Consider the following 16,850-nt stretch of genomic DNA (forward strand, 5'->3'; position numbering starts at 1 on the left):
ATGTCCTGCAGTTTCTTTATAAGAAAGGTTCAGATTTGGCTTACAAGATGATCCCACTCAGATATACTGAACTACATAGCACCAGTTATACCATATACATTGTCAAAATTGACTCACGGTTACTGAAAAAAAAATCATAAAGTATATTAGAGGTCACTGAATTAATTTACAAATACTTATTAAAATATGATGTAAAGCAGCTGATGGAGAATTTCAAACAGACCTTTGATTGGCCAGTTTTGCAAAAAATCATCACTTACTAAAACACAAATAGCAGCAAGATAGGAAACCTTTAATCTTTCTTAGCAGTAAGTTGAAACTGAGCCACTGCAGCACCATGGACAGCTCTCCATTCCAGGATCTCAGTCTAGATATGCCTACTTAATAGATGTTAAACATTCCTTAAAAATGCCTTGTTGCTGAAGTGTGCAATGCAAACATTCTTGAAAGAGAAAAGTACATAACGGTGAACAATGTGAAACACAACTTTTATCAGCTGTGCAAGGACAACGGGAGGAAACCTGTTTGAGTAATATCTTTGCATTTTTATTTATTTTGCTCTACACATTCTTCGCTTTACACTTAGGAGGAATTTTAAAATTCACTCTTGACCAAGTAAAACTTGTTTGATAATTCAAATTTTATCGTGAAGTTTACATGGTTTAACGGGTCAGCCCAGTATGCCATCCTGTCCTACATATCGATGCAAGTCGTTGTATATTGTTGGAACGCAATACACTTAAAGACCATCAGAAATGCACGTGTCGTGACCGCTGTTAAAGGCTAAAGCTGGTCTTTTTCAACTTGTCTTCCCTTACCAATATGGCGAAATTGTTGACGTCTCACTTCTGTAATCTCGTAATTTTGTTTTTGAACTCTCGCGATATTCAGGCGGTCAGCGCTTGCTATGAATAATGGCCGCCTTCGTAGCGATGGCCGGAACGGAAAATAACACAAAAGGGATAATAGAGCTTTTTAGCTGACTGGAAGAACCGTAAGGCTCCGGGGACCCCTTCCTACCCACTTTTCTGGACGGATGGGTGGAGGGGGGTTGGCCAAAGGATTCAAGAGACAGAAAGAGACTCTCAGGGAACACAGGGAAAGCTAAGCGGGGAGCTAACGCTAGCTGGCTAACAACACAGTTGTCACTAACGGGGAACAGAGCCGAATAACCGCGACAGCTGTTCCGTCGAGAGGCCCGAATGAAACGGTGACCCCGCAGTGTGGTGGAACTGCCGGCCTGTCGCTAATATGAGCGGACCGGGTCAGGACAGCGAGCCCGAGGCGAAAGTCCTTCTTATCAAGCGGCTTTACAGGTGAGTGGACGAGGCCGTTTTCGTCGAGCTAACCGATGAGCTAGTAAAATGTCTAAACGAGTCTGATGGTTTCTGTTGTTGATAGTTATGTTTAAGATACATCTATGCTAGTAGCTGAAACTACACCTGACTCTGTCATGAGGTTCTTTTTTTCCTCTGATGAACGTAAGCTAGCTGTCATGTGTCATTCATCCTGTTGCAGAGAAATGAAACAGAAAGGGTTGCAGCTTTTTAACATTTCAGGACATTTGTTGCGTGACAAACTGCTACTTCTGGTGATTCATGTGGTGACAGTAATGCTTTTCATCCAGGGCTGTGGTGGAGTCTGTGCACAAGCTGGATGTCATCATCGGCAGTAAGTCATCCTACAGAGAAGTCTTCAAGCCGGAGAACATCAGCCTGCGGAACAAGTATGTCCAGATCTGCTCTCACCGAAACTTTACAGGCTGAATGGTGACTGGTTTTATACAAATGCACCGTCACTCTGCAGCACTTCCTGTTTTAAAGGAAGTTCAGACAGTCAGACTTGTCTTATTTATTCATTAGACCATCAAGAATTAGAGACATTTGTGACACACTTAAATGTTTAAGTATCTGTAGATACATTTGGGTGGCAATCCTCTTATGAACGAGGTCTAATAAAACTAACAGATCTATAGCGTTTTTATTGTTTAATGTTTTGTTTTTGTTTCAATCGTTTTGCCTTTCTGAATCATTTTGTGAACTATATGACTGTGAAAGTTGCTGCAGAAATATGTTACTTACTTGTTGCGACACCATCAGTACTTGTCATTGCACTCTTAGTGCTGTTTTGGTCAAAATCCTGACTGAAAAGCATTAAAGACATACTTAATATATTATTTTTAAATTTAAAAAGCTAATTGGCTGATATTGCTTACTGTTGAGTCATCTAGATTAAGCTTCTCTAAGGTTTGATGCATAATGGGACTGCAGCAAGTTTTGGCTAATTTATGGCGCTTTCCCCAACATACCATTTGTCTCTAACTGCCTGACATGTTGACTTCTTCTGTGAATAGACTGGATTTTAGCAACAGCTATGTATATCTTTTGTTGCCTGTTGTTCAGCCTCATTTTTGTCTCCATAAAATATAAAAATAATGATAATTAGGAGCTGTGGTTGCATTTTCTTGTAGCAACACCTCCAACTGTTGCATAAAGCTATCTGTGTGTTCATCCGTTGTATGTTTTTGTTTTTCCTAGGCTGAGAGAGCTTTGTGTGAAATTAATGTTTCTGCATCCTGTTGACTACGGCCGTAAGGCCGAGGAGCTGCTCTGGAGGAAGGTTTACTATGAGGTCATCCAGGTTATCAAGACGAACAAAAAGGTAAGATGGCAAAAAGTCACTCAGCAGCTGTGGAAATGTCTCTTTGGTGACAAAGCAGCTGTTGGAATTATATAGATTAACAGAGCGACACACAGGATTCCTACCCAGTTTGGATTAAATCTGTTCCGCGTCTGGACTAAAATGTATTCTAATTCTAGGTTTAAGTCTGTTCCAGGTCTGGATTAAAACTATTCTTGTTCTAAATTTAAATCTGTTTCAGACCTGGATTAAATCTGTTGGTAACACTTTATTTGAAGGGGGTTGAATAAGACTGTCATGACACTGTCATAAACATGACATAACACCTGTCATGAACATGAATAAGCCTTCATGAATATTTATGACTGTTGTCATAAAGCATCATTCGGTAAATTATGACCCTTTTAATACAAAGTTGACATTATTCAAAATGTCTTTGTTATGACAACTTGACATTAACCAAAAAATCATTACTGTTTAAACTTTACCTTTAATAACATAAAGTTACCTAATTTTTAAAGTGCAATCAGTAATACTTTTATAACAAATTTATATCAGTAATGATTTCTTGGTAAATGTCAAGTTGTCATAACAAAGACATTTTGAATAATGTCAACTTTCTATTAAAAGTGTCATAATTTACCGAATGACGCTTCATGACAACAGTCATAAATATTCATGAAGGCTTATTCATGTTCATGACAGGTGTTATGTCAGTCTTATTCAACCCCCTTCAAATAAAGTGTTACCGGAGTTTTGACATATCTGTATATGATATTAAACATATCTGTATATGACTTTAGTTTTTTGTTACTTTTCTCCCTCCATTTTGCATTTTTAGCTCTTCATGTTGCTCCTACCTCATTTTTTCTTCCTGTTGCTTTCAGCACATCCACAGCCGCAGTGCCCTGGAGTGCGCCTACAGAACGCACCTCATCGCCGGCGTGGGTTTCTACCAACATCTGCTGCTCTACATCCAATCACATTACCAGCTGGAGCTGCAGGACTGCATTGATTGGACGCACGTCACTGATCCTCTGATCGGTGAGATCTCAAACGTTGAATTCTTCCCTAAACAAAAACACATAAAGCTTTACATTAATCATTTCTGGCTGCAGCTTGGGTATTTTTGGAAAAACCTAGACTAAAATTCACCAGAGACACCAATGTCATTTAAGAGTTATTTTACTTCTTGTTTCATTTTAATGGATCTATTTACAAAGTCACTGCTTGTAAAATCTATGAACCATTAAAATCACTTCATGGAATACATTTTTGTCCAAACATTTTTCAGATTAAGTGGTTTGCTCTTTATTTCTGTATGATAAATCTATATAATATCTCAGTTCAGATTTTTCTTCTCCTGATTCTATAAGTTTGCGTTTTGCTTTGAAAGACATAATGACTGTCGCTGGAGTTCAGGGGCCGTGAAATTTGTCCTGCAGCTTCAGCTGCACGTCTGCTGATTCATTTGCTGAATCCTTCAGACTTCAAAGTCTGAATCAGTAGTTTTATTCCTCAAAAAGCTTCTTCAGGTCAAACTACTGGCTAGTTTCTTAATCAGGATTATATCTAGTACGGATTCTGTTTGGGTTTTTTTTCAGCATTTACAGTTTTTATTGCTCATCAAGTCACATTTTTTATTCTAAAACCCACTGATGGGGTTTTAGCTTCTTTCTTTGGAACTAACTTCACATCAGTTTTGACTTGAAGTCTAATTATTTCCAACAGGTCGGAAGAAACCCGTGTCGGCCTCTTCTAGAGAGATGGAGTGGGCTCAGATGGCGTGTCATCGCTGTCTGGTCTACCTCGGAGATCTGGGTAATAACATGTTAATAGCATATTTAGATCGGCTCATCTCTAATCCATGTCTGTAGAGGTGTGAGGCAGCCAGTGGGTGTCATCGCCGGTGCGTGGGAAAATTGGCCTGGTGTTATAGAAGGAAGTGAGAACAGGCTGTCTGAGAAGAGGAATAACGTTTATTCAGTTATTAGAAATGTCAGAATTTAATAAAAGTAGAGTTTTCACAGTTTTGCTCATTTGTTGTCTGTATGTTTTCAATAATGTTTGGTAATCTGGTTTGGTCACCAGCGCGCTATCAGAATGAACTTGCTGGAGTGGAAGCTGAACAGCTGGCAGAGAGATTTTACCACCAAGCCTTGTCTGTCATGCCCCATGTTGGTGAGTCATGATTCATGATTTGACTTCAATTCCTTTGCATTTGTTCATTTTACTAATTAAAAACAACAATGAGACTTCTGTGTGAACGGTTAACGACCCCAAAGCGACCTGCATGCGCAGAAGAAGAACGTTGACATCACGCAGCAGCATCAGTCTGTTTATGGAAGTAAAACTAGACGCCACCATTTATGGATAGTTTTAAAGTTGTTCAGCAACAGGAGTCGACAGGATACAACTTATCTAGACCAAGGAAGGTAATAACAGAAAGGCACAGCTAGCAGCAGCAACCTTTAGTGGAGCATTCACTGCAGCTTCAGTAGAGAAGTCTGTCTGGATGTGGAGTCGGACCAGGAGTGGTGGGACTGTAATGTGATGCGTAATTTTCAGCCATTGTGTCCGTCTGATTACATGCTGTCTGGCTTAGCCCGTCACAATAAGAAATTAATCAATTAATCACATGATAGATGAAATTGAGATTGATCATTTCCATTCTGATTAATATTTTTTTTAAATTTTAACATTTGGATGTTTGCAGTTTTTATTTCCATTTTATTTATTATTTTTGTTTTTTTTACTTTGGATATTTAAAATGTCTTTAAACTAGTGTTTGAGAGGGTGAACTTGCACTATTATGCTGTTATCAATACATCACTTGAAAATGGTCTCAAAACAACAATATTATTGTTTATTGCAATAAGTACTGGGACAATTTATCATCCGGCAAAATTTGTTATCTTGACAGGCATATGTCGTCCTTCTCTGGTGCAGAATTATGGCGCATTTCTCACATCAGTGACATAAAAATTGGCACAGATCAGATTTTTGGGGGTGAAAAGTTTGGAATAGGGCTGTTCAGACGTCCATGAAAAAGTTTTATTCACCTGCAGTGTGAATGTGGCCTTTGACTTGAGTTGTCCTCAAAAAGAGCCAAGCTGGGGTCCATTCGTCCGTGTAGTTGAGTGAATAAAGGGCTACAATGACCGGTTATGAATCTGAACCACCTTTCTGCCATTCTGCAGGAATGCCTTTCAACCAGCTGGGAACACTGGCAGGAAGCAAGTTCTACAATGTGGAAGCAACCTACTACTACCTACGATGGTGAGGGTCCATAACCTCCAGTTTTAAACATTTTTTTAACATGAGGCTAAACGAATATTTATTCTGTCCTCAGCATCCAATCAGATACTCCGTTTGAGGGGGCCTACGGCAACCTGAAGCGTCTGTTCGACAAAGCTGCCAAGATGTACCACCAGGTGAAGAAACAGGAAATGAAGAAGCTGTCTCCGTCTCGGCAAAGGTGATGACGAGTCCCAAGATGCAGCTTTTTTTTGTTGTTTTGTTTTTTTGACTCAGTCATTTTTGGTTTAAAGTTACAGCTCTCAATGGGCCTATTCTTGAAAAATCTGTCAAAATAGCAAAGTGTTTGGTGAAAATCTATTCTTTTCCATCTTCACTCTGTCAACAAAGAAGCCTTTAAAAGCTAAAGGGAAAAAACAGCCTCTCAGTGTCATTGTGCAAGAAAAAAAAGTTTGAAAAAATAGCAACTCTCAAAGGCAGTGCAAATAAATAAATGAGTTTATTAAGGATATAAAGTAGAAACAACCGGGTTGTTAAGAAGGATGATAAGAGTTTGGATGAATTTGCCATTTTCAGGGCAACTCTTGGGTAGAAACTGATTTTTAGTCTATTTGTTCTGGTCTCTATTGGGTCTTATTCAAGTAAAACTATATTCTTTTACCATCTGGAAACATTAAATGATGATTTTGATTACCTAGCAGTTAGTATTCACTTCTTTGCCATCCTTTCCTCTTCCGTGCACAAAGAAAATCAACTTTTGTCTATTCTTTTTTGTAGAATCAGAGATGGTGGCTTGTTTTTCTACGATTATTCTTGCCTTTGTGTCACTAAAGAATTTCCTGTTTAAATCAGAATAATAAAAACTCATTTTTTTTGTTTCTACATAGATCCAAAGACATTAAGCGTGTCCTGGTGAGCTTCATGTACCTTCAGAGTCTACTGCAGCCTAAAAACAGGTCAGTCTCTGAGCTGCCGTACTTTTTATTTCCCTTCTTGGCTTTATTCTCTGTTGTAGCACCAGTGAAGAGTCTGTCTATAGTTTCTAACCTGCCGTGTGCATCAGAAAACATGTTCTGTAAGCTGTGACCCGCCAACCCTTTGCCTTTTGTTTTCCCTTTTCTCCCAATGAAGCTTGATGGAGACGGAGCTGACTTCGCTCTGCCAGTCGGTGCTGGAGGACTTCAACCTGGTTCTGTTTTACCTTCCGGCTCCGACACACGGAGGCGCTCCACCCTGTCCGAGTGAGGAAGAGGAGGAGCAGACGCAGCACAGCGACAGTTCCTACCCCGTTCTGCCCGACAACCTCATCTTCAAGATGGTGGTCACATGCCTGATGGTCGTACACAGCCTTAAGAGAGGAGGTGTGTTTGTGTGTTTTTAAAAAAATATTTTTCCACCTGGTTATTTCAGTCATTTTTCAGTTGAACACAAAAATAAGAAATAAGCAGATTTCATTATATAATTTTTTTTCCAATTTGTTCCTGCATCTCTTTGCAAACAGTCCCAAGTTTTTAGCTGAAAAATGTTTCAGTTAAAAAGAAAAGTTGTCAGAATTTCAGCATTTATTTCCAGTTTCTGACATCCAAATCTCTTAACCACCCGTTTTATTAAACGATTAGGACATATATATTTGTTTACCTGCTAATTAGTCGACGGATGGAAGAAATCTGCCTCAAAGCAAACAAAAACATGAACACTGCAGTAAAATCCCCAAAATACAATTAAATTCTGCCTCAACTATAAAACATTTCCAAATAAAATATTTAATTTTATGTCTGTATTTTAATATTTTTTCCACTCCTAAACATTTGTTGTTTTTTAGCCGTTTTTGAAAATGGATCGGTGTCCATTGTTATTTAAATAATCGTCAACTAATTTAGTGATCAAATAGTATGTAGACTCTAAAAGGACGAATTACTCACACAGTAACTGAGCCAAACTGTACTTTTAGGCAACAAAATGTTTACTTTTGTTATTTAAAAAATAAATTAATTATTTGTGTATTTGCATCTTTTAATATATTTCTAATCTTGTATGAAAAGGTTCAAGTGGTTTTAATGAAAAATCTGCAGAATGTGCCAGTTTTTTATCTGATTTATTGGTTTTAAAATAATCATCAGCTGCAGCTCTAAATAAAACATTCTTCCCTTTGCAAAGCTAGAAGAGGAAGAGAAGTGCCTCCGATATGCAGAGCAAACTGGTTGTGTGCATATTTGAGATGTTATTGCCACGTAGCAACAGAGAGCTGCAGATATCATAGAAATGTGTTCCTGGACCATAAAGTGCAAATTGTTCCCGATGAGTAAAAGTCTTCTTTGTATCATTATGAACAAGAGTAGCTTCAAAATGATTATAAACCATTAACTTGGTTTACTACACACAGTTTCAGTTTCATTCACCTTTTCACTTCTAACAAACCTTGTTTTGTTTAAGGATCTAAGCAGTACAGCGCGTCCATAGCGTTTACGCTGGCTCTGTTCTCCCACCTGGTGAACCACGTGAACATCCGGCTGCAGGCTGAACTAGAGGAGGGGGAGAGCCAGGTTCCTGCGCTGCACACCGACGCTGCAGGTGAGTCAGAAAACATCGACTTCAGGGTGTTTGTTCAGCTCTGTCGATTTAAAGCCTGGTTATATTTTAAGTTTTCCCTTGGTAGAATGTCAAAAACAGCTTCTAGTTTCATCTTTCTTGAAACGTGACATATTTTAACCAAACTAAAATCAAGCATGTTTCTCCTCTTACCCAGATGACCTTGAAGTGAGGGATATGTCAGCCACAGAAGTGGATCCGTCAGAGGAGAGGCCTCTGCAGAACGGCTCCCTGGAGCAGGAGGATGAGGAGGATAAGGATGAAGATGGCCGTGAGCGGGTCCGAGTCAAAAAGCAGAACAGTGAAGAAGATCAGCACAAGGCAGAGGAGGAGAAGCAGAGACAGAAGAAGAAGTACACCCGCCTATCTCGGCTGCGGCGCCGCCGCTGCGCGCATAAAGGCGGACAAGGGGAGGACGAAAGCGACCTGAGCGAAGGATTCGAGAGCGAAGAAGACGAGGAAGACGATGAAGGAGGGAGGGTGCGTGCTGACTCCACAGGGGGGACGCCAGTAGATGAACCGCTCAACCCTTCGTCTGTGAAGAAGGAGACGAAGAGGGACGGCCTGGGTGAGGAAGGCAGCTGGGAGAGTGGCTCTGAGGAAGAGGAGGGAGGGACCGCTTTCGACGTGGAGACTGACTCAGACATGAACAGCCAGGAGTCCCGCTCAGACCTGGAGGACATGGAGGACACAGAAAACTCAGACAGCACCGAGGGTCCGGCCCGGGAGCAGCAGGGGGAAGAGGTGGAGCAACCCAGGGAGGAAGGCGGGGATCGTGACGGCGAGGCCCCGCCCAGCACCAACGGGCCCCTCACGCAGAGCGACTCTAGCATCAGCAGCAACCTGCAGGCCATGTCCTCCCAGCTCTTCCAGTCCAAACGCTGCTTCCGCCTCGCACCCACCTTCAGCAACATGCTGCTGAGACCTCAGGCCGCCTCAGGCTCCACCCCCACTGACACCTCCGCCCCGCCCTCCCAGGAGGCTCCCCCTCCGCCTGAAGACTCACACCGCGACCTGAACCCCGGCACTGCCAACGGAACCAACGACAATGGTAGTGTACATCCAGCCTCCTTAGTTCAGGCTTAAAATGTCTGATTTTAATATGCAAAATTCACATTTTCCACGTTTTTGTTCTTCCATTTACTGATTCCAAAAACAGTCCAAGCTTTTAAGAATAAGCACTCAGACATTTTTTTGGCAATGAGTTCATGTTTTTTGGTGTCTGGAAAATGAGCCATTTCAAAAATATTCAGATTGTTGAGTCACTCTGTGCCGTTACCTAGCATCGCCAACCAAGCCCTGTCCAACACCTACTAACTGTACAATGGCTGCTGGAAAAAACATGTTTTGTTGTTGATTTACCATCCAGAAACCACTTGCTCCATTCTTGTTGGTTGTGCAGGAGGCTCCACTTCTGCTTTTCATAGATGTATGGTTGTATAATTGCGGATCTGTTTGCAACCATTTTCATGTGCAAGTGTAAATGTTGAGTTCAGGGGGTTGGGGGTGTGGCCAACAGCAGATCTATATTATATTTTGTATAATTTTGGCTTAATTATTGTTCTGAACATGTTTAAGTGTTTGGCCCAGTTAAAGTCCACTCCACAGCCCAGTCCAGTTGATTTCCTGCTGAGTTTAATGCAAATTTGGTGATTCTTTATAGATAGAAATCTGAAAGGTGTGGCTTGTACCTGTTGAGAACTGTTATTGTCATTTCACTTCCACTTCACAGTTCTGAACTACATAATAGCTCGACAAAATAACTTGGTTTTATTGATCTGTCTTGTTTTCCACTAGACCTGGACTCGGACTCGGAGGAAAGTCAGCACAGCGCCCACAGTGAAAAAACCCTGCTGGAGAAACTGGAGATTCTGTCCAATCAGGGCTTGATGCAGGTGGTGAAGGTCTTTGTTGATTGGCTCAGGACGAACACAGATATAATCCTCATGTGTGCACAGGTGAGCCGACACATTAACACACCTGTTTTATTGCTGCAATGAAAGTGTTTGTCTTTCTCACTGGGATGATCTGCTTTCTCTGCAGAGTTCGCAGAGCTTGTGGAACCGTCTGTCGGTTCTGCTGAACCTTCTTCCAGACGGCAGCAAGTTGCTGGAGGCTGGTGAGATCACTAGGGCTGCAACTAACAGTTATTTTATTTAATCGAATTATTCCGACAGTTAATGGATTAAAAAAATGGCCTGCTGATTTCTCATTTAACCACCAAAGCCTTTTTTTTGTACAAAATTAGAAATGTATTAAAAGATGCAAGCAAACAAATAATTCAGTTTCTTTTTTAACTAAGAAACATTTTACTGTCTAAAATCCAATGATGCAGCATTCCTCTGGTGAACGCTTGATCATTTGTAGCAAAGGATGCAAACATACTTTTAACATCAGCATGTGAAAAGCTCAGTCCTTTCTTCTTGACTTAGCACCAATAGTGTGTCACTGATCTGATTATTAATTTTAGGATTAGCTAATTGATCATCGGATGCTGTCCATAAGGGTTTAACAGGAGCTTTTTATTCAGAATTTGAACCAGGTGAAAATGAAACTGTATATATATTACATCTGTATACTCAAGTTAACTACCATTAACTTATTATGTAATTGATTAATCACAATTAATCCTATTAGTTAATTCAGCAGTTACTCATCACAGCAGCTGAAAAGGTTCACTTATCTGAATCCAGTTGATTTCTGTGCTGCTGTGGCATTTATTTTTAGGTGCCTTAAAAATGCAAATTAAATCTGGAAACCAAAGTTAAATGGTGCTACCTTCAATTTGTGATGAAACCTGGAAAAATCTATGTTTTTATTTTGTTGTGTGTGGTGCAGATTTGGGGCTGAACTCGGAGGTGACAGAGATGTTAAAGGAGTGCGAACAGCCGGGTTTGAGCCCGACTCTGCTGCTGCCTGAGGATGTGGCGCTGCGGCACCTGCCTGCGCTCAGCGTCGCTCACCGCCGGCTGGATTTCAGTCGCCGCAACGCCTCCCTCAGTCCCCTGCAGGAGGTACGCTCCAGATATGTACTGAATATGACATCATTACAAATGATTCCATATTTCTTCTACTGAAAGATAAAATCAAAATCAAATTTGATAACTTTGTTTTTGTTTTCCTAGTCATCAGTATTTTGGTGGGAGGGGAGAACATTTCAGTGTTTTTTTGAACCACAGAGGTTCAAAAAATATAAGTTACCATTTGGCGTTGTGTAATGTCAGCAGTTGTTGACCATGTAGATACATTTATCTTAGCACCATGTAAGTTTAGAAACATTTGGGATGATAAATGAAAACGGCTCAATTTTGAGCTTCATTGATTTCTATTTTTAAGAAATTTGAAGAAAAAAAAAAAATCCACATTGTGATAACGGGATATTTCTGTGTAGAATTTTGAGGGAATAAAAATACTTAACGCACTTTGGAATAAGACTGCGAATAAGACACATAACAAAATGTGGAAAAAGTGAAGCACTGAATTCTTTCCAGATGCTTTGTGCTGCAGCTCTGGTGTGGAGTTTTGGTGGAAAAACACTGCCTCATTTATTAAACAAAATAAACGTTTTAAAAACAGTTCAAACATTTTCAGCAGTGCGGAGGAAGCGATCTGCATGTTTTTATATAATCAAGCCCAAATTACATATTTCAGATTCATTTATGTCGACTGTTGTGAACAGATTCTACTTCACAGAAAATACATTCACCATTTTCACCATCTGCACTGTGAAGCTGCGACTTTCTCACAAGTATTCAGTGTGGAGAAGCTTCTGCTCTTTTATCAGAAAAAAAAATGCATCAAATGTTCCAGCAAATACTAAATATGAACAAATATCTGCTAGCAGGCGTCTAAATGTCAATCTAAGTGTGTTTCAGTTAAAATGTGAAACAATAAATGCAAACTCTTTTCTCTCCTTTTTTCTTCAGTGTGTGTTGCGAGTGTGTTGCATTCGCAGTTTTGGCCACTTCCTAACAAATCTCCAAGGCAACGTGCTGCACTTCAACCCCGAGGCAGGAATCTTTACCAGCATCAGCCAATCGGAGCAGGACAATCTGGTGCAGCAGGCGAAGGCCCAGTTCAGGATGGTGAGCGACGGCTGAACACGCACACCCACAGCCCAACCCTGAAATAATACAACAAATACTTATGTTTATTCTATAAAATATTTTTATTTGTGATTTGTCCAGGCGGAAGAGGAGGCCCGTCGGAATCGTTTGATGAGGGACATGGCCCAACTTCGACTGCAGGTTATTTATCAGCCTCTAGCTAAAATCAAAGCAGGAACACCGCACAGGCGCCGCAGTTTGAAATATCTGTTCCAACAATATTTTAATGTTGTTGAATTAGTGCCAACTTATGGAGATCCATTTCCGCCAGGAACAAAAAAATAAAAGTCCAACAGGAAGTCATAATTTTGAGTTTTAAAGTTATAATTTTGATATACTGCAGCAAATCCCCTTAAAGAAACAGCGCAACTTTCTGTCTCATAATTATAACTTTGAAAGTCAAAATTATGACTTTAAAGTAGAAATTGACTTTCAAAGTCAAAGTAATGACTTCTGGTCTCGTAATTAATTATGACTTTGAATCTCATAATTTACTTTACATCTTAAAATTATTACTTTGAAGAAGTTAAAATTATGACTTTAAAACTCAAAATTGGCTTTTATTCTCGTTAATAGGATGTTTTATCTCAAAATTGTGACATTTATTCTCCTAATTATAACTTCCTGTGTAGCTTTTGTTTTTTCTTTCATGGCAGAAATGGTCTTCCATACCAACTCAAAGTAAAACTTTCTTCTCTTTGGTCCTAATCTGCAGTTGGAGGTCTCGCAGCTAGAGGGCAGCCTTCAGCAGCCCAAAGCTCAGTCGTCCATGTCTCCCTACCTGGTTCCTGACGCTGCCGCCCTCTGCCATCATCTGAACCTCATCCGACACCTGGCCAGCAGCGGCTGCTTCATCATCATCATCCCAAGAACAGGTCAGGAAGTCGTTGATGTTGCACCAGCCAAACGCAGCGCAGATCAGTTCGCAAATGTTTACCGGTGTCCGTAAATGTGTCATAGGTTATTTCTAGTCTACTTTACAGGTCTCTGAAAGCTAGATTTTTTTTAGTTTTTATTAATATTTGCTCTATTTGTGTTGCAGTGATTGACGGGCTGGATCGGCTAAAAAAGGAAAACGGTGGTGCAAGAGACGGGATCCGCTTCCTGGAGTCGGAATTCCGCAAAGGAAACAGGTCAGTGTCTTCTGAGGGGATCTGTCACCTGTGGCTGTTTGGACCATCCACTGAGGGTTGCTAAGCAATGTTTTTAAATGGAAATGATATTTAAAATGCCATTTTTAGCTTTTTTTTTTAAATGTTTTTCATGCATATTTGCAATGGGTTTAAGCTGAATTGCATCATTACTGCAAGTTTTGTCCTTTTTTCCGCATCATTTTCAATAAATATTGAACAAGTAGGTAAATAATAAAGAAAAAATTCATCCTCCTTTTAAAAACGTTCATGTTTTCTTTATTTTCTAATCAAAAAATAGCAATAAAATGACTGTTCTTTAAAGATTAAAATTCTATCGTCAAAATATGTTTTTGCAAACATATTAGAATAAGTCAGTGTTACAGTTGCATACTAATAATGTCCTTCCTCTAAATCTCCTGTCTTCAGGTACATACGTTGTCAGAAGGAGTCGGGTCGCACTTTTGAGAGGGATAAACTGAAGCGGCAGGACATCGAAGCTTGGTGAGCTTCGCTTCATGCCAGTCGTCTCTCGCCGAGTGAAACCTCTTCTCCATCTGACTCCTCTGCTCTGATCCGCCTCGTTTGCAGGCATCTGTATAAGATGGTGGACAGCTGCCGACAGCTGACGGTGTCCCAGAGCAACGGAGACGAAGACACAGCCGGCATGGTGACCATCCTGACAGGACATGAGGTGGACGAGCTCTGTGCTCGGTCTGCCGCCATGAAGGTCCGACTCTCTTTCGGCTCTTTAACGTTCAGAATTTCCAAATCGTCCACTGATTCGCTTTCTGTACATCTCACATTTTGATCTGCTAATTTTGTCACAAAATACTCAGTTTTTAGTTTTTATGTACGTATAGAGCATAATGTACAAAACGCTCAGAGGTTATAAGTAGCTTTCAGCTGCTGTAATAATTTCCTGATTATTATGATAAAGTTTTAAGAAGTCTTAGCAGCTTTGCAGAATGATTTCTAAGTTCCTTGGAAAACTGATCAAATATCTTGATTTACATTTTTTCATGTTCCAATCAACTTATTGATGTAATTTGAAGTCCAGAGGGCCACATGCGGGGCTGCGGCGGGGCACATTTGGCCCCCGGGCCTTGAGTTTGACACACATTCTCTGGATCATTCTTTTTTAGATCCAAAAATAATATAATGGTGGAGTTGGAGATTCCAGGGTGAAAAGCTGTAGATTACAGCCACTAATACTCCTTCGATTTTTATTCATTAAAAAAAAAAAGTTTTTTCTTTCCTCTACCTCTTATGCCCTACTTTGTTTCACATAAACTCTTAAAGAAATGTATTGAAGTTTGTGGTTATAAGGTAAGAAGTAATATTTCTTCATCTGAAGCTCAGATCTGGTGTTTATTTTCTTGCTCTTGTCTCTGCCAGTCGGCGACCCAGGCTGCGTCGTCCGCAGGCATGGAGCTGAAGAACATCGTGGAGTTCTACCGCCAGTGGAAGGAGATCGGCTGAGAGCGTACCGGGGGGGCAGCTGTCAGTGCTGCGAGCAGCTGATCGATGACAACACTCGCTCCCTCTCTCTCTCCCACTCTTTTGCTCTGTGTGTATCTGCGTCTCCAAAAAGGAAAGAAAAACGACTCAAAAGAAAGCTGGATCGAAGAGTTAAAAGTTTTGAGGGCTTGAAACGGAAATAAAGAGGAGGTTAAAAAATAAAACATAAATAAAAACAAAAGAAGAAAAGGCAGGCAACATGAGAAGCAGCAGATCTCCCACCTCTGTTTGTTAAACATAAAGCGTGAGCGTGGCGGCGGCGGCCGGGGGAGGAAGCGCTGGGATGGGCGTGCCCCTGGTTCACCTCTAACCAGGAATACACTGTATATGTTAGCAAACGAGTACATTTGTGTTGAGAGAATCCGCACACACAAACTCATTCACGCCGAGATGAATCCATATAGATATTTAGAGCAGTGTTCTGGATTTCCCTTCCCTCTTTCCTTCAGTCTGATTTCCAGAAACGGGGTCAGGAAGGCGAGCTGAGCGGCGGAGGAGGCGCCGCCTGACTTCCATCGATCAGAACCAAACCAGGCGCCTCGTCGCCCGCAGGCTCAAAGGAAGACGGATCTATGGTTTCTCTAATATGTGGGGTTTTTTAATTATTTTATTTGGATTTATTTTTTCCTTATTTGCGGTGTACTTTTGTGACCAGTGACGTACGTATTGTGCTATTTGTCTGAGAAAAGAAAGAGAAAACGCAGCAGGCTTTGACCTGTTGGAAGATTTTCATTTGGATTTTATTTTTGTACCCAAATGATGTTATTTTTCTTTATTTTTTTTGTTTTGTTTTTTTGTAAGCTGAATCTGAATGATAAACACAGGAATGTCTAAGGGAAAGGGGAAGGGCTTGTTATTGTGTGTTGATCCACTGAACCAATCCTGAACAGAAGCAGAATCTATTTATCAGGTTAGACGGAGCAGGTAGGTGGGAGCTGATTGGTGGAGATCAGCCGACCTGTCCTGTGGGCGGGGCGGGGCGGGGGTCTGGGTTGTGTCTGTAAACTCCTGAAATGTATCCCATCGACATCACCATCTCCATAGTGACTGTCCCATCATGCACAGTGCAGAGGAGAACCAGTTTATGTGGCCATGCAATGAACAATAAAGAGAAACTGATGCTGATCTTATGGTTTTTCTCTTTTTTCTGCTCAACTATAGTAACAGATGACCTAGAAGTAAAGTCCAGGTCTAGAAGAGATTGCATTCACCTTTTAACATGCTTTTCAGCCATTTTTGTTTTACAGGGTGAAACGATTATTCAGCAAACATCTTAAAAGACAGGAATTAGGTTGGTAACTTTTGAAGTGTTCAAATTAGACATTCATGCTCAAAAGTTTGATTTGAGTCTAAATACTCATGATATAGGAAATTGACAGGAGATTCTTATTTTATTTCAAAATATGTGTTTAAATCAACATGTGACATGTTCATTTTAAACTATAAAGGAATTAAATAATTAGAAGTTTTTAGCTACAACTACACACCTTTTTGTGTCCACCAACAAGCTTGCAGCATAATCCTGATTGGATGTTTAACCATGTAATTACAAATAAGAATTTCATAATTGAATTGGTGACATCATAGACAAATAATAAACCACACA

At 40.4% G+C, this 16,850-nt stretch overlaps 1 protein-coding gene across 1 annotated transcript; it reads left to right on the top strand.

Annotated features, from left to right (window-relative positions):
• Window positions 1-872: 872 nt before the first annotated feature.
• On the top strand, window positions 873-16,374 carry smg5 (SMG5 nonsense mediated mRNA decay factor). Its single transcript, XM_007570533.2, has 22 exons — window positions 873-1,316; window positions 1,628-1,726; window positions 2,538-2,661; window positions 3,528-3,684; window positions 4,372-4,461; window positions 4,732-4,821; window positions 5,841-5,919; window positions 5,993-6,118; window positions 6,786-6,854; window positions 7,030-7,259; window positions 8,332-8,469; window positions 8,645-9,538; window positions 10,285-10,445; window positions 10,531-10,606; window positions 11,326-11,501; window positions 12,414-12,572; window positions 12,675-12,734; window positions 13,309-13,468; window positions 13,636-13,726; window positions 14,153-14,227; window positions 14,315-14,453; window positions 15,122-16,374. The coding sequence occupies exons 1-22, from the start codon at window positions 1,252-1,254 to the stop codon at window positions 15,203-15,205; spliced, it is 3,342 nt and encodes a 1,113-aa protein (XP_007570595.1). The 5' UTR covers window positions 873-1,251; the 3' UTR covers window positions 15,206-16,374.
• The last annotated feature ends 476 nt before the right edge of the window (window positions 16,375-16,850 follow it).

Source organism: Poecilia formosa, unplaced genomic scaffold, assembly GCF_000485575.1.
Source record: "Poecilia formosa unplaced genomic scaffold, Poecilia_formosa-5.1.2 Scaffold263, whole genome shotgun sequence".
NCBI lineage: Eukaryota > Metazoa > Chordata > Actinopteri > Cyprinodontiformes > Poeciliidae > Poecilia > Poecilia formosa.